Source organism: Fimicolochytrium jonesii, assembly GCF_025526975.1.
Source record: "Fimicolochytrium jonesii strain JEL569 chromosome Unknown EV422scaffold_2, whole genome shotgun sequence".
Classification (NCBI taxonomy): Eukaryota; Fungi; Chytridiomycota; class Chytridiomycetes; order Spizellomycetales; family Powellomycetaceae; genus Fimicolochytrium; species Fimicolochytrium jonesii.
The window spans coordinates 669,316-686,160 of record NW_026515669.1 but is presented as its reverse complement, the minus strand read 5'-3'; the positions used below and the strand labels follow the sequence as shown (position 1 = coordinate 686,160).

At 52.4% G+C, this 16,845-nt stretch overlaps 7 protein-coding genes across 7 annotated transcripts; 3 read left to right on the top strand and 4 right to left on the bottom strand.

The window, feature by feature from the left end:
- Positions 1–786: 786 nt before the first annotated feature.
- Positions 787–1,287, bottom strand: EV422DRAFT_563619 (uncharacterized protein; the record flags this gene model as incomplete). Its single annotated transcript, XM_053072090.1, has 1 exon — positions 787–1,287. The coding sequence occupies one exon, from the start codon at positions 1,285–1,287 to the stop codon at positions 787–789; it is 501 nt and encodes a 166-aa protein (XP_052929258.1).
- A 2,093-nt stretch (positions 1,288–3,380) lies between these two features.
- Positions 3,381–6,532, top strand: EV422DRAFT_140737 (uncharacterized protein). Its single transcript, XM_053064810.1, has 9 exons — positions 3,381–4,046; positions 4,116–4,505; positions 4,567–4,722; positions 4,804–4,896; positions 4,968–5,325; positions 5,394–5,640; positions 5,713–5,764; positions 5,869–5,971; positions 6,041–6,532. Exons 1-9 carry the CDS (start codon positions 3,444–3,446, stop codon positions 6,076–6,078), a joined length of 2,040 nt encoding a protein of 679 aa, XP_052929257.1. The 5' UTR covers positions 3,381–3,443; the 3' UTR covers positions 6,079–6,532.
- EV422DRAFT_491491 (Alpha/beta knot methyltransferase) lies at positions 6,279–7,700 on the bottom strand (the record flags this gene model as incomplete). Its single annotated transcript, XM_053067539.1, has 5 exons — positions 6,279–6,635; positions 6,697–6,790; positions 6,863–6,959; positions 7,027–7,202; positions 7,339–7,700. The coding sequence occupies 5 exons, from the start codon at positions 7,698–7,700 to the stop codon at positions 6,279–6,281; spliced, it is 1,086 nt and encodes a 361-aa protein (XP_052929256.1).
- A 115-nt stretch (positions 7,701–7,815) lies between these two features.
- On the top strand, positions 7,816–10,143 carry EV422DRAFT_514123 (ubiquitin-conjugating enzyme/RWD-like protein). Its single transcript, XM_053069220.1, has 12 exons — positions 7,816–7,963; positions 8,044–8,072; positions 8,131–8,196; positions 8,268–8,280; positions 8,345–8,587; positions 8,654–8,717; positions 8,775–8,931; positions 9,005–9,066; positions 9,135–9,179; positions 9,241–9,322; positions 9,390–9,686; positions 9,757–10,143. The coding sequence occupies exons 1-12, from the start codon at positions 7,913–7,915 to the stop codon at positions 9,944–9,946; spliced, it is 1,299 nt and encodes a 432-aa protein (XP_052929255.1). The 5' UTR covers positions 7,816–7,912; the 3' UTR covers positions 9,947–10,143.
- An 83-nt stretch (positions 10,144–10,226) lies between these two features.
- Positions 10,227–12,467, top strand: EV422DRAFT_514116 (Tubulin/FtsZ family, GTPase domain-containing protein). Its single transcript, XM_053069219.1, has 7 exons — positions 10,227–10,855; positions 10,926–11,177; positions 11,249–11,389; positions 11,451–11,522; positions 11,594–11,744; positions 11,815–11,907; positions 11,965–12,467. The coding sequence occupies exons 1-7, from the start codon at positions 10,281–10,283 to the stop codon at positions 12,070–12,072; spliced, it is 1,392 nt and encodes a 463-aa protein (XP_052929254.1). The 5' UTR covers positions 10,227–10,280; the 3' UTR covers positions 12,073–12,467.
- Positions 12,468–14,765, bottom strand: EV422DRAFT_514114 (uncharacterized protein). Its single transcript, XM_053069218.1, has one exon. The coding sequence runs from the start codon at positions 14,485–14,487 to the stop codon at positions 12,511–12,513; it is 1,977 nt and encodes a 658-aa protein (XP_052929253.1). The 5' UTR covers positions 14,488–14,765; the 3' UTR covers positions 12,468–12,510.
- Positions 14,750–16,831, bottom strand: EV422DRAFT_514113 (uncharacterized protein). Its single transcript, XM_053069217.1, has one exon. The coding sequence runs from the start codon at positions 16,726–16,728 to the stop codon at positions 14,968–14,970; it is 1,761 nt and encodes a 586-aa protein (XP_052929252.1). The 5' UTR covers positions 16,729–16,831; the 3' UTR covers positions 14,750–14,967.
- Positions 16,832–16,845: the final 14 nt, after the last annotated feature.

The following is a 16,845-nucleotide window of genomic DNA, read 5'->3' as shown; positions in this document are numbered from 1 at the left end:
TTGGGATGCTGTCATGAGGTAAGCGCATGGTCTGGACGCGTCGTCCATAACACTCAGGTGCATTTACCACGACCATGGGACCATGGGCATACCCTGCAGCCACACGTCACGCACTCGAGTTGAAAACGGCAGGGGCCTATGTGTATCTGATTTTGATGTGCATTGGCACCTCACCGCACTTGTGAACGGTACCCTCGACACACAGGCACCTGGTCCTCCTGCCGTCCAGCCTCTGTTGACACAGATACAAGAAACTTATCCACGTCTTGCTCCGCACCAGCAAGATCGATTGCGGGAGGTTCTAGGTGCCATGGGCTCACAGCACTATGCCTTGCATGACCCTATCATCCGTCAGGGCAAGGGACGCCCGCGTGGTGCCCCCAATCGTGACAAACGTATCACTTCAACCACCCGTGACCTCTCCCTGCACGAACACATGGAAAACGGTCTTTCTGGTCAAACGCAGCGCCCCCGTCTGTGCCGTTTGTGCCGTGAGAGTGGACATGATGCCAGAACATGTAAGCAACGTGCCAGCGGCGCACAGGATAGCTCGCAAAGTAGTAGTAGCCAGTTTCTATTGTAAAACATGTAGAGTACAGCACAAGTACAAAGTCTAAATCCTAGTGTTGTTCGGGAGACTAGTCTGGTTCTCAGGGGTACTGCGAGACCTCTTGACCCCCTTCTCAACACGCGGAATTTCGTTTCGGATAGTGCAAACGTGTACCATGTCCACAGGCTTATTGGTGCCACGCTTTGCGTGAAGAGCAGCCAGGTTAGTGTCCTCCATCAATGCGACAAGGTAGATCTCTGTTGCCTCCTGCAGAGCTCCCAATGCGGCACCCTGAAAGCGGTAGGTTCTTCATAAAGGTCGTTCGTGATCTCACGGACAAGACGCTGGAAGGGCAACTTGCGGAAAAGGAGCTCAGTTGAATTCTGCAGGTTTCGAATCTCGCGGACGGCAGCTACAGCAGCCTTAGCGCGGCGTCTGACCCTGGGCTTTGTGGCGGGCGCGCGCGTAGGTTTGGGGAGCGAAGGCTGCGCTTCCTGGTTGTCGTTGTCAGTCGTGTCGCTGTCATTGTCGGCGTCGTTGTCGAGACCACAACAGATTCTGTCAATACTGTTGCGGGATTCATCTTTGGAGTCGCTGGTAATGATGCACGTGGGCTTCTTCTGCTTGACGATCTGGTGACGTGCGGCACCCGCGGGAGGAACGGGAAAACGTGGAGACTTCCCAGATGTCTTGGGATGATTAGGCGTGGGCTTGGGTGCACGCACTGTTTTCGCCATCGCTGGAATCGTAGTCGGTGGATGGGTCTGCGTCGAACGAGTCAATGAAGTCTTTTGGGATAAGGGTGTAGCGTTGACAAATGCCACGAGTGCGAATCTGAACACCAACGTGGATGTCAAGTTCGCCACCGCGAAGGGCTGTTGTCAATGGCTTAGGGAGGTCGGAAAATGCGTAATATTGCTTGCCGTTGTATGTCTGGGCTTGTCTTGTGTGGGGCAAGAGGGCAAGGAGGTCGTTAATTTTTCGTTGAAAGATCAAGTCAAAGGCTCACTCAATGAGTTCCTCAGCCATGGAGGTTTGTGTGTATGTGGCTCACTTCCAGGTGTGCAAAGTACTCGGGGGAGTGAGCGGCAATGGTTGGAGGGCTCGGAAGTGAGCCCCTGGCCTTATATGCTCTCGGGACGCGTGCGGCAGTGAGAAGAAAAATGATCTGCAAAATGATCTGCAGATGCAGAGGGTAGCCTGGATAGCAAACACGGGTAGCGTTGTTAGCAATTCCCTATATATAATACAGTAAAATGACTGATCCATCACACGTCTTACGCCGTGGAAGTATTGTACAGTATGGGACCATAAAGCTGCACATACCCACGATTAAGTCAGTGACCGCCGTTGAGAGCGTGACTCATCATCCTTAATCACGGCATCAGATCTATATATATAGACCTAATACGTTGTGCTTCCCCCGTTGGCAGCTATCACCGCAGCCATCTGCCTCAGCATTGACGCAACTAGATTATCCAAATGTCTACCCATTGTCGGCCAGACCTGCTGCACTACCTGCTCTATTGTCGTTGCCGTTGCATTGACTGCGGAGACCTCCCGCTTCATCATCGCTCAGAGGTTCTCAATCGGGTTGAGGTCCGGACTCTGCGCAGGCCAGGGCATAACCTCAATGCCGTGCTCAGTAAAGAACTGACGAGTTTCAGCACTTGTGTGGATTGGAGCATTGTCCTGCATAAAAAGTGGATTAGGGATAAAAATCTCAAGATTACGCCACATGGGCAGCATGTGAGTTGTCAAGTGCGCCACGTAAGCGCCACGTAAGCAGTTGAGTTGATACCCCTACGGTGTTCACCAGGACGCTGAACTCGCTCCACTTCATTCATTGGACCGATGGCATTCCCGATGAAGGCTCCCCAATACATGAATGTTTTGCAGCTGCTCGTCTGTGTGACCTGTACGCAATCTCGATGAAAAGCTTCAGTTCGAAGGCGCCAGCATCGCATTTTTGGGTCCCACCCAATTTCGAATGATGTTTCATCAGTCCAAACCACCCTCGACCAGTCAGTGTGTGTCCAATGCTGATGCTCCAATGCAAACGCAAGCCGGGCAGCCCGGTGCCGATCCGTTAACAACGGTTTCCGAATTTCGTACCGCGAATGGAGGTCCAAGTGAATTCGAAGATACCGGCACAACGTCTTTTTGTAAACATTGATGCCTCTGAGAGCGGTGAATTCAGTTGTAAGAACTGAGAGTGACTTGGCTCATGTCTCGCTGCTTGCAAGAACTAAGCTGCGAAAACGCTCCAAGTCATCCTCAGAGGGTTGATACTTAGCTGGTCGGCCAGATGGTTTTTTTGACTGGTAGGAGTTGGAGTTGCCAGGGTCCTGCTCGCCGTAAACCTTAATAGTCCTCTGAACAGCGGAGAGGCTCACGCTTTCCAGTCTCGCTATTGCACACTTATTCTGGCCTGCTTTATGCAGTGCAACGATGGCAGCCCTCTTCTGTGGGGTGAGAGGCCTCCCCATGCCGTTGCTCCTGCTTTGGTGTAGGTGTTGGTGTGGTGTCAAGATGGATGTGGTAAGATGTTGGTGAAGATGTTGGGAAAAGGGATCTCGCAATTGCGGCCGCTTCAACCATGGTTATCACAGCTTGAAGCCGCCAGTCGCGAGTCGCGTCTATGGGGGCCGGCCAAACTCTGACGGGTATGTGCAGCTTTATAGTCCCATACTGTATATATATGTATGTATGTACAGTAGCTGCGCTGCATTTGGAACTTGGGACAGCCGGGTGACTCGTCACTCTGTCACTTTTTGTCCGAAAGCATCCCCGTTGTCCGACCATGCGCTTTCTCGCCCGCCAAAGTCTTCGCAAATGTGCGCCGCATCGCCATTCGAGACCTGCCACCTATTCCGTCGCTCGGTTCCTCGCCATGGATTCGGTCCTTTTTCGACAGCACACCTCGGGCCGCTCGGCTCGCAGCCCTCAAGGGTCTCAGCCGTCGTCAAGCCAGCAGCACAAAAGGCGGAGGGACGTCACGCCGGACTTCAACAATAGCGACCCTGCTGTGATAGACTTGACACTGTATTCGGATGACGGAGCTGTCAAAGTCGCCCGCTCACCGAACACGAAGGCCATAGGGAAGGAAAGAACGCCCAAACGACCGCGCACGGCGAACCGGGAACAGGAAGCTCCGACGACAGGCGGAATTACAACGTCGAAGTTGAAGTTACCTTCGAAGAAACGGGAGGTCATCGAGGTTCCAAGTGGAGAGGAAGATGTGACCTCCGACACCCTGTTTCACGGTCTCTCCGCTTCCATGGTGCCAGGAGGCATATCTATTCGGGAGCAAATACGTTTGAAGAGTCAGTTCGTCGCATCGGGTGGGACCGTCTGCGATAGCCACAAAGCGGGAAAGAACGTTATCCTCATCACCCGACTCCCCCCGTCTCGGCTGCTTCGTGCACTCAAGATACCTCGGCTCGGAGATGGTGTACAGGTCGTCAGCCCTGAATGGCTCTTGCAGAGTGTGAAGGTACATCTGGGCAATGACCACGATCTCCCTGCGAGTGCAATCCCTGACAACTTCCGAATCCCGATGCAGGCTGGTTCTGTCCAGGATCTGAAGGCTTTTCAAATACCCGAGATCCAAGTGGGAGAGGCACCATCACCGTCTAGCCCTGTAGCTAAGCGAGAGAAGGACTACGAGACCGATGTTTCTACCGACGGAACAGAGATCATCGAGATTGTACCGACCGCTTCATCCCCACGTAAACCGGTCATTTCGCCTCTTGCCAACAAACAGGGTTCGGTCAAACCAAACTCGAACGAAAACGAAGTGACAGGCGTAGATCTCTTGCATCAAATCATGGATCAGGTCAAAGAAGGTGCAATCGCGATTTCGGATCTCGAAGCCAGCTCGGGAGAAGAAGGGGCATCGAGCTCAGAGGATGAGGATCTGAAAAAGTTAAAAGAGGAGGCATCTTGCAGAAAGGTTGGCATGGCATCTTTTTGGCAAATAGCCCTTAGTCCGGTTGTACTGACAATCCATGTAGACAAAAAATCAGAAAGCATTTCTGTGCATGCAACCAGAAGGACGGAAGAATGTGGACGATACCAACAAGAACGTCGCGTTGACCGATTTGTTAGAGGTTGTTATGAAGCAACATGATGCGGAGGGTGACACTTTCAGAGTGTTGTCGTACCGGAAGGTAACATGGCGGATATGCGGCGGATTTGCAAGCTCTATTGAAGTTGTCGAAGGGATCTTTACCCACTACCGTATTAAACAGGCAATACAAGCCCTGAAACGGCATGGGAAGGTCATTCAGAGCGGCGCTGAGGCAAAGAAAATTACCGGAATAGGTGCCAAAATCGCAGAGAAGGTATGTTATAGTGGAGATCGGGGCGTCGCCATCCGACGGGGAACTGACTCCTTTAACCTCCACTCCCATAGATTGACGAAATCATCACCACAGGCACCTTACGCAAAGCGGAGCACGTCTCACAACATGTCGCAATCCTCGAAATGTTTCAAAAAATCCACGGATGTGGGGCCAAGACCGCGCAGGCGTGGTACACCAAAGGCTGCCGAACCCTGGACGACGTGAGATCGCAGATCAGCTTGACGCACGATCAGTTGTTGGGGTTGGAGTATTACGACGATCTGCAGCAGAAGATGCCGAGGGCTGAAGCGGAGGCGATTGCGGAGTATGTGAAGACGGCGTGTCGGGAAGTGGATGAGCAATTTGAGTGTTTTATTATGGGGTCGTATCGGCGAGGAAAGGCTATGTGTGGGGATGTGGACGTCATTGGTAGGTGTTATTCTTGAGCACCATCATATGGTGTGAAGCCAACATACACTAAATGGCTCCCCCATCAGTAACCCACCCAGATAACAGATCACACACAACCATCCTACCTGCGATCCTCAAACACCTCCGCGAAAAAACGAATATCATATTAGGCGACTTGACATCCCGGAGCATTGACGCCGGCGGTAATCACTCCTACATGGGCATCTGCAAGCTACCTGGGGGGTCGGGAATCGCTCGCCGCCTGGACGTTTGGACGGTGCCGTATGATGAGCTGGGATCGTCGTTGTTGCATTGGACTGGGAACGATATCTTGTATGGTTTGAGGGTTATGTTGGGTTTGCAATATGTCGCTGGCACTCATCAGGCTGTTTGCATGGCTGGCAGCAATCGGTCGATACGGCTACTGGCTTCGACGAAAGGAATGCGGCTTTCTCAGGTATGGCGATGGACATTTATCACAATGTAGCTCGCCTTCTTCCGGCCGCGTTTCGTTCTCCAAAATGTTCTCGCACCCCTCTCACCCCGAATCTTACGCTTCAGCATGGATTATACGCAAACGTCATAAGAGGACCCAAACGGTCCAAAATCACCGACGGGACTCGGATAGCGAGCAAGACTGAGGAAGAGATATTCGAGGCGCTTGGTAAGTAGGCTTGCGTTTTGCTTGGGTTTCTCAGTTGGCGCTAACGTCTAGGCTTGGATTTATTATCAGGTGTGCCGTATCATCCGCCCGAGGAGAGGAATTGCTAATGTACCGTCCATGTCGGCAGTCAATCAGCAACCCCGCAGTCTGTGTATGAGCATCAAGGAGCAGGCATCCTTACTTTTGGCTAACCAACGCCGGCAGGAATATCTATTGTTGGGGCTTTGTACATATGCATGCTGCCAGTGTTTCGTCACGGCGCCCTATCCTATTCAACAACCCTTGACATGGGCTAAAACTAGATAAGCTAGCTTGTGACTAGAGTATGTAACAAGATGCCCGCCGCGACAGATACATTCAATGAATCTACGGTGTATAAATCCGGTGGAGCTGTGTCGCGTACTCTGCTGTCGGCTGCTTTTCCGATGTCGTCGTCCTCATCCGCGAAATCTCCAATGACAAGATGATCGTGACATACGTTTGATACTACGGCGCGGAGTCCGGTGCCTTCACTGCCCAGTACTAGGATTGTTGGACTGTTGAGTAAGACCGGTAGCTCGTCAACGGGCGTCTCTGTCCGGGCTCGGGCGTATGTGGAGAGGGATATCGTGTTGGGTTTGTTGATGTCGGTGCCGAAGATGTGCCAACCGTTCTCTGCTGATGTCTGATACGGACCGGTGAGTGGCCCCCGGGAGAAGTACGAATCAGAGCGGAGGAGCTGTTACCTCCAAGAATTTGGGCAGGCTCGGAGTAACATATAGTTCCATGACTTCCATTGCTCCGGAACTGGCCTTCGATACGGTAGGAGTAAAGGATGCACTTCGGTTCTGGTCAGCGGACGAACTACCGTGTCAGCTGCTCGGTGGCGAGAAGGGGAATCAGGGGACATACCTTTCGTGTTCTGTCAGAATGACTCCATCTACTCCGAAGAAATGAGCTGATCGTAGGATGCCTCCGAGGTTTTGTGGATCCATAACTTGATCCAAAGCTGAAATTCCAAAAGCACATTCAATATATGCGGTCCGCGGAGGTTTTACATCGGTACCCATCAATACCTAGCCATAATGGAAAGCGCCGTCGCCTCTGCACGCCGGAGAACGACAGTGGGATGATCTCCCGTTTCGTCACAATGGCTGGGTATCTGCGATGCCAGCCCGTAAGTAGATTTCTTCTGACAAGATGTGTATTAGAGAGCTGAAGTGACGTACTTTGAGACAGAGCCATCAGACGACTCCTCAAACCTCCCCAAAGTTCGTATCTGTGAGACCTCTAACGGTGCGGCCGCCAATACCATTCCCTATATTGACGCTCAAAGATGAGATCTCATCCACCTCCTTGGCCTCTACAGCACGATCAGGTATCATCACCTCCTTGCCTGATTCGGTCTATTATCCGACATCGTCTCCAGTCTCGTCCCCGGCACCTCGGTCACAACAAGTTCCCTCCTTCGCGCCCATGCCAACGCCTTCGCCAACACACCGCCGCCGCCGTCATCCTCTCCGAGTTCTTCTATAAACCCTCGGCCCCTCCCGCGAGCCGACTCGCTGCCGCCCCGGTCCTTCACATATAGTCGCTTTAGTTTTCGGCGGCCAGATTGCAGAGCGGGAAGAACGCTGGCGGCGCCGTAGAGGTGTTCGACGCGATTTGAGGTGGCAGACCGGTAGGATCGGGACGGTAGCGAGAGAAGCTGGGCAAGGAGGCAGCGGGTGTGACGAGGGAGGGTGGTCATTCTGCTGTTCGCCCCTTCCTTGGAACATTCAACAAAGATCGGTATGTTTATGTGTGCTTCGAAAGTGAAACCGTTTTTGAGGGGATTTTTGGGGCTGACGGCGTGAGCGTGTCAGGGGCATCTCTTTTGACAGGCCCCTGTCAAGGGAATCCTGAACTTCAGACCGTTTCAACATTCCACAATCCTGCGTCCCCTACCAGAGCCCATTCATAATGAGCAACTCGTCGATCCTGAGGATACAGAAGGAGTTGAACGACATAGAGGTAAGCCGGCAGGCCTTCGTTGTGTTGTCGATCGTGCTGTGCCCACCCTAAGCCACGGGTTTCTTCCTGCAACATTCCAGAAAAGCCCCGAAAACCAGTACTTTCTTTGGTGGGTGGGAGACGTCAAACTTGCCAAGCGGCGCATAGGACTCACAGTCTGCTTGCAGGTACGACGATAGTAATATCAAGCATGTTCACGCTCTCATCACCGGGCCGACTCAGACTCCTTATGCGTAAGTGACTCTTGCGCCGCGAGGCACTGTGTTTGCCCAGATCACCTAACCCCTTTGTGTTTGGTCCATAGACTCGGAATGTTTGTAAGCACAGAGATCCTGCTATAGGAACGGGAGAGACGAAAGTTGACCTTGGTGCACTTCCTAGGACTTCGTCTTCAATATCGGGGACAACTATCCACAAGCACCACCGAAAGTCACAGCTATGACTACGTCAAACTCGCGGGTTAGGTTCAATCCAAACATCTACAGCACCGGGAAAGTGTGCCTCAGCATTCTTGGCACCTGGGAAGCGAAGGAGTCGGGAGAGAAATGGAGTGCAGCGCATGGCATCCTCTCTGTTCTCGTCTCGATACAATCCCTGCTGAGCGAGTTCCCGTATCGAAATGAGGTGCTTCCATTGATGCGAAGCCTTCACGATATTGAACGCCAGGACTGATCACGCGATGGATAACAGCCGGATCATGAAGAGGAGAAGGACGAAAAGATATTGGACGATTACAATGCAAAACTGCAACATGGTGAGTCGGAACTCATACCGGTTGAAATGCTCGTTGCGTACTGAGTCTCGATTGTAGAAACGATACGAGTCTCTGTTTGTGATAGACTGGAAGAAGCACTGGGCTGGAAGAACGATAACATCAAAGTAGACGGAACTACCAGCATAAGCCGACCATTTTGCACATGCCGAAGTACCAGCCCGTTCCTCGACGTAACGAAAAGAATGTTCTTGATGTAAGTTCACGTCCTGCTATGCACATGCAACCGTCGAGGAATGCTCTCTCACACTTCTCCCTGTTTCGAAAAGGTACAAGCAGATATACTCGGAAACGGCACAAAGAGAAATGACGACCAAGAGAGAAGGAACAGGTGATCTTCGGGATCGAGGATTGCCATTTACCTTTGTGTGTACTCAACCATCTCTTCCCCACGATCAGCCTTCGTTCTAGCAAGGTTTGAGTTCGGTAACAATAGCGCCCAAGGTGACCTCTGATCGCGTCGCACATTCTTCTCGTTCTCCGCACTGACACCAATGTCGCTCAGGAACATTCCAGTATACGGCGTTGACGAAACGCTTGGACAAAATTCAGGAAGCATTACTGAAAGAGCCTGAAGAATGGATGACGTAAGGATACCGCATTCCTTGACTGTCTCTGCGAACGACCAGCGCCTCACCTCCAGCTTGACTGCAGACTTTCGAAGGATTGGATCGCAAATGAAACGACATCTGCTAGCAATCTGAGGAGTCAATTCGATCAGATTCAAGCATCACACGAGTACGACTCGTGCCTTCTAATGGAACTGCGGAATGACAATCCTTTCGCATGGGACTTGACGGCGATGGGCCTCCCGATGACCCAACACGATGGCGGCATGTTTAACATTGAGATGAGATTCCATGATGACTTTCCGACCGTGCAACCTCGAATTCGGTTCACTACGGAGATGTTTCATCCGCACATATCACCGGACGGCATCCCTTATTACAGGTATAGGTTATGCTGCTAGCTTGGAGAGTTCTACCCTTCAAGCATCTTGACAGGGCTTTTTGTCGTGCAGGGTGGAACGAGCCGAGAACATTCGCGAATACCTCGACATGCTTGTAAATCTGTTCAAACGAGATCCATCCGGCGACCCAACGACGCACCTCAACATGAGAGCCACCAAGATGTGGTTCGGCAGCAAAGAAGATCGTCGAGACTACAACCGCAACGCCCGACGTTGCGCACAGCGGAGCACGGATTACTGAGCGCGATCTACGCCTTCCATCCCCGCGAGCCTGCTATGCATGTATGTATCCATGCGGGCTAGTTTGCGCTTCCGGTGGCAATGTGTATCATATCATCACGCATTATATATGTATATAGCATATGTGTATGTAGGTTCTAAGCTAGTCGTATAATATGAATGAACGCCTTGAGCACGTCAGATGTGCGTCCAGGAGCACGCAAGTTCTCGAAGTTTTTCAGCCTGTAGACTTAACCCTAGCGCGACGCGTCCGAACTTGGCTGCTCACATCACTTTGGAAACGGGTTGGGACTTTTTCCCACCGCTCAGTTCGAACGACGAAGCCATGAACAGCAATGAGCAACAGCATCGTTGTCCAGGTCGGACAATGCGGGAACCAGATAGGCTCCCGCTTCTGGGACATGGTTCTTCAGGAACACGCGCGCAACAACCGCAAAGGGGTGTACGATGACGCCCTATCGACCTTTTTTCGTAACGTTGACAAGTACGGAAGCCATGTACCGCTTGGTGATGGTAAAAAGAGGATAACGGGCCTGAAAGCCCGTGGTCTGATGGTAGATATGGAGGAAGGGGTCGTTGGACAAATCCGGAAGTCCCCACTTGGCGAACTATTCGACTCAGACCAGGCTGTGATCTCGAACTCCGGCAGTGGCAACAATTGGGCGGTCGGCAACTGTGTGTACGGACCTATGTATCGCGAGGAGATATTGGAGGGCATAAGGAGGCAGGCGGAATGGTGCGACTCTTTGCAGTCGTTCTTCATGTTGGGGTCCCTTGGTGGAGGAACGGGCAGTGGACTGGGCAGCTTCATATGTGAGACGCTTGCGGACGAATATTCGGAGGTGTATCGATTTTACACGACGGTGATGCCGAGTGAAAATGATGATGTAGTGACGTCGCCGTATAACAGGTGTGCAATCCGCAATGACGAAGCTTTAGCTTAGGAAACTCGATACATTCTGACGCATCATGAACGGCAGTATCTTGTCCCTCTCGAAACTCATCGACACCGCCGACTGCGTTCTTCCCATCGAGAACGATGCATTGCTGGATATCTACGAGAAGGTTGTCTCACAGACGGAGACGAGGGCAAGCGCCCGGACACGCAAGATGGCATTAACGGACAATGGGGATAAAGCGATGGGCGGTTTGTGTGGAGTGAGCGGGCGGAAAACGCATCCATTCGACGCGATGAATAACATTGCGGCGAATCTCTTGATGAACATGACTAGGTGGGGCATGGAGCCAGCTTTCTCGCGTCTTGTCTGCCAATACGATGGCTTCCTGATGATCTCGTTTTCAGCTCGATGAGATTCGAGGGAAGCATGAATGTGGATATCAATGACATCGTGACGAACCTTGTCCCTTTTCCACGTTTGAAGTTCGTCATGTCAAGCATGACACCGCTCTACACTTTGACTGACTCCTCGGCAGCCCCTCGAAGGTAGGGTTGTTTTTGGCAAAATGGGTGTGCCCGCACGATGGTTGCTGATTCCACTGTCCAGAGTCGATCAAATGTTTTTGGACGCATTCAGTAGAGATAGTCAGCTTATCAAAGCTGATCCCAAGGCACATCGGTGAGCTAACTGAGTTATACCCCTACCCCGTGGCAAACCACCACGCATTCCGACGCTCATCTATTGTCCAGATACTTAGCATGTGCCTTGGTGGCTCGTGGGGATGTGGAGATCTCCGACATACGGCGAAACATCGATAAGCTATCATCGCAACTCAAGTTTGCATCTTGGAATCGGGAGAGCTGGAAGACGGGCATCTGTTCAGTGCCCCCATTAGGCCAGGTATCTGCGATTCTCGACATGCGTGGGCGTGTCACTTCCGTCCACTGATCCTGACTGATTTCCTTGTCAGCCTCGATGTCTGTTGGCGCTGGCAAACAATTGTGGAATTCGGAATAGTCTTACAAGGTTGAACGGGCGGTTCAACAAACTGTACAGACGGAAGGTTAGATCTCCCTTTAAAACAACGCGGTGGAAGTGGTCGGCTAACAACGATCGATAGGCCAACCTGCATCATTATACGGAACACATCGACGGGGCTGACATCGCTTCCGCGGCTGAGAACGTGGTTGATGTTATCGCTTCATACACTGAGCAGGAGGGCCGGTGACACATCGGTCGCACAAGTGTGGATGCCACAGGAATGGGCCCAAACGGATGTCTGTCGGCGTCATATACCAATGCAGCTGCGAAACGATGTGCCGGACACCCCGAGGTTCCTTATCTCTTGAGGCCAAGGAGAGGACGGCCGTCCTCGTTCAACATGCAAGAACAGCTCTTCACGACCCAGGCGCGTTCCACAGACTCTCATCCGGTGCGGCCTGTGAATTCTCAACGCAGGGCTCTGGTGCTCTAGGTGTAGCCTTCCAGTGCGGAGATACAATGTCTTTCACACAACGATTTTCGCCTTCTGATAGATTCCGCATAGTCTCTCGTATATATGTATACATGGTGATGAAATTACATTAGGCGGCCAAACTGATATCTGCAACCTGGAGGAGAAGTCCTTTATTCCAGAGGTATCGAAGGTCCCTCCCCGATATCAACCTCAAGTGAGCAATCCTCGATAAACCGTCAGGAACGCGCACATGGTGCATCCGAGAAACGCCAAGACGGACGCATATGCCGAGCCGTTGAACGGAGGCAGCCTCTCCCATAAGATCATCTGCTTTCGTTGCACAAGACCCATCAGGAGATCCATAACCACCTGAAGGAAGAACATGATCAAGCCACGGGTCCACCAGGCTTGTAACTGCTGTGCCGCATACTCTTGCGCGGCTGGCTCCAGACCCGTGATGGGAAACATCGACACCTTATTCGAATAGGAGTTTGTGAAATTTGCCAGCCAACTCGACTGGGAGGACCCTGATGCGTCCCAGTGGAAGTACAGCAGCCCGACGGTCATGCCCAACGAGAGGTATTCGGCGATTGTCATGCCAGCGATCTGTAAGGCGTGCCACCGCGGATCAGGGAAATAGCCGAAATTGAACTTGGTGATGAGAAAATGCTGTACGCAACGGTGAGAGGCCATGAGCCATGGCCAGTTCGTTGGCGATTTGCACTGCTTTGGATTGCACTGTTCCAGCGATCTTGCGGACGTGGCCCGCTGGCCAATATCCGGCTGAGGGTTTGCTGATGGGAGTAGCGACAGGGCCTGCTGAATCGTGCCTGGTTTGGTGTTCTCGACTACACCAACGATTCTAGTCGGATGAGAGGCTTTTTCGATATGGCTTGCCGAGTCGTCATCTGATATGTGCCGTGATTGTAACGCAGACCGGCGACCGTTCGGGTCGCCGCTCGTAACGACATCGCTCGAACGCCAGCTCTTCATCTTCTTATCTACCGTACTCGCCATTGGAGAGTTTATCCGGGAAGTTCTCAGATAGGCCATTTCCTCATCGGACCAGGAGTTTTCCGCATCGGTGTCTTCTCCGCCCTGTCGGACGCAGATGATAACATATACGAGCCATAATCTTGTTCCTATCTCCGTGCAGATGCTGAAGAAGACGGCCACCCAGAATTGGCTAGACCGCTCGAAGGTAAGGATCCGAACCTTCGTTGGGACGCTGAAGCCGGCACCGGCCGCTGACAAGTATGCGAGGAAGTGGGAAGTTCCTCGAGGATCGTCGAGAGACCAGTGATATGCCTTGGAAGAGATCTCTACAAACTGCGATACCGTCACTACTCTGACGACGGGGTATACTCCGCCAGCGATGAAGGTCGCCAGATAGCTTAGCCGGTCCGTGTTGATCATCGTCCAATACCCCAACAGGAGCACTCCAAAGCTTGCTGCCATGGCGATGGTGGCAGCGATAGCATGTTTGAACCGCATTTTCACCGGCTGATCGTACCATAAGAATATGGAACCGACGAACAGCATCCCCAGCGCATTGACTCCAATCATGACACCCAGAGTCGAATCTGCCGTGGGGGTATACCATACGGGTATAAGGCTCAACAGGGGCCAGAGAACCCTGCTTGCGACGTAGGCGACCGTCTTCCAGCACCTTCGGAATCCCGCGCCAGGATCCGTCCGTCTGAATCTACCCAGTTCCAGCCGCCTCCATAATGGGACATTATCGATCGAGTTTGTGGTTAGGATCGCTACCCAGAAAATGCCGAAATAACCCCAGAGCGAGAACTTTCGGATGTCTGCTTCTCCGCCTCCGAATGGGAGATAACACACTTCCACGCAACCATAGTATCGCCGTAACTCGATCTCGATAAATCTCCACAGCGCAAGGAGGGCGGTGGAAAAGGTCAGGTTGACAATGGATATTGACAGTACGCGGTATAGCGTCCATGCGCTCCCTTTCACCAGACTGGGACGAGTGGCATTCGAAGAGCCGTTCAATCCCGGGGGCGTCGGCCCCCCGCGACTGCTCGGACTCGCACGGTTGGCCTCTTGGCTGTTGTCAGTTCGCACTTGTGCCTTCGAGGCGTCCCCTTCGACGCTCAGAGTGGTTCCAGTTGGCTGATCGGGAATGGCCGCATCCTCAGAGGCAGCCTGCAACGTCGGTCTCATCACACGGAAACTTTCTTCCTTCTGTGATGAAAGAAGGAGCGGGTTGCTTGGAGAGAAAGACGTCACAAAGAGCGACGAGCGGCTGTCACTATATGAACATCGTATACGGGCTTTAGAAAGGGCTGGAAGGCCCGTAAGGTTTATGCTGCTGTTGGAAATAGGGGAGATTTCTGTCTATCCTATAATCGGAACCGGAGGGCTCGAAAAGCCACACATGCGCGTTCCCAATTTGCTGGTAACGCCTTAGATCGCCAAAACGATCGTCCTTTACAACAACGAAAACGGAAGATGGCAGAAAGAAGCAGCTAAACAACCGGAATTCTATCACATTTGCGCTTGCAAGAGAGAAAGAAGGCAACGGCCTGAATACAAGAAACAGGACTTCCGACGTGTCTATGTAGCAAAATTAACCATGATGTACGCCGTTCCAAACTTTCACTAAAAGATAATAGGTTTCATCCCCTCACGCTCAATGAACCTCTATCGATCAACATGATTCGGCTCTATCCGCTTCCATACTAACCCAAGCTCACTCAATGCCTTTGGTTTTGACCCGTCGGCATCTCGGTACAAACACCAAATTCCAGAGTCCCCAGCTACCCGCGCAGCGGAAACCCATCGTTTCTTCAGACTTGCAGGCTGCAGCAGGCATACTCGCTCAGGGTGTTGGAAGTCGCACACCATTAGGGTAGGTTCCTGATCCTGGACTGCAGATGGCGTACTGCTTGGGAGCTTAAAGACGTGGATGGGCGCCACATCGCCCGTTTGGACCGCCGCGAGAGGTTGAGCCAGCACCGCACGGGGTTGGTTGGTGATTGGTGGTGACGGGATCAATAGATAGACATGGAGGGTTCCCGATGCTTGAACGAGAAGCACGTTGCGTAAAAGATGAATCGACTGTACACCGGCGTCGCGGTCGAATACGCCCGATTCCGATACGGACGAGGTAACTTGTCCGAGTAGAGCGCCAGTACGAACGTCTAGCACCATCACACGGTATCCTGCGGCGGCTTCCACTGCACACGCAAGATACGTTTCGCTCAGCGCAAGCGACCGCGGGCGATGGTGCGCGGGTAGTTCGAAGGTCCACTCGGGAGTTTTTCCAGACTGAGTAGCTCCGGCATCGTTCAGAACCTTGAATAAGCGGATGAACGCAGGTTTCGGCTCGCTCGCGTCTCCAGGATGCGGCATTGTCCACCATGCGGTACATGCGGCATATAGATTTCCGTGCGTGATTGCAATGTGCGCTGTTTCGAGGGCACGAAAACATGCGACCAGCCGGAGGGGCTCTTTGCTATTCTGTTTCCGAGGGACGCACTCAGACGTCTCAAAAATGCTGGTATATCCGCCTTGCCAGTCTTCACTCCATTCATTAATCGCCATGAGCTGCCCTGACCCGCTAAATGTGTCAGAGGAAGGAGTGTGGTCATCGATCCATTTCGGGTTCATGCCGGCAAACACATCATCGTCTTGCTGTGCGAGACCAAGCTCCTCTATGGCCCCACCCTGACCGTCACCGCATAATGTGGCGTTGCTACTGCTTCGCGATATGCTTCCCCTACATTCTCCATCACCATCTATACTTTGAATACGCAATCCCCCCCAAGATGTGCATATGGAGTTCGGCCCAATTATTCGGACGGTGAGCCCGATTTCTCCACCAGCTCCGGGAACCGCGTCGATGTAAGACCGTGCGTCACTGCTCTCGCAGTCTTTGTCGCCCACCGTTGGTGCTACAGCATATCGCGCGGATCGTTTCGTTACTGTTTGCGGCAAATTTCGTCCCCAAAGGAGTGCGTCGGACAGTAAAATTCGCCATTGGCCAGGGCACGTAGTGATTGAACCTAGAGTGTTGTTGACTGCGTCCCCCCCGGCGGGAACAACATCGAGACTCGCAAGATATCGCTCAAGTAAGCGTCGGTAAAGCGTCGTTTCGTTGCTAACGACGAGGGAGTGCATTCCTTTACTCGCCCGCTGAAAGCGACCTAGGCACTGCGTTGATACCCATTCCAACACCAACACTATCAGCTCGTCGGGTAAGTCCAGCATCGTTGGTTTGCAGGACTTTGTTATCGGTGCTCGTTGGTCGTTCTCGCCAGCTCCGTCCGTCATCGTGTGTGGTGTCGCCAACCAGTGATGCTGAAATGCCGGCCTTTGCGTTAGCATGCCATTCGAAGTTACTTTCCCAGTTGCAACAAAGTCGTATCTTTTCCGTAGAATCCAAAGTCTTTTTCTGGACATCGCAAAGGATCTTGGGGAAGTGTCAAACTTCCTCAGCACTTCGTATTGATTTGAGCAACACGTGATCACGCATGTCGATATAAACGGAGTCGGAGATTTCCGGGGGTTTTCTTCTGC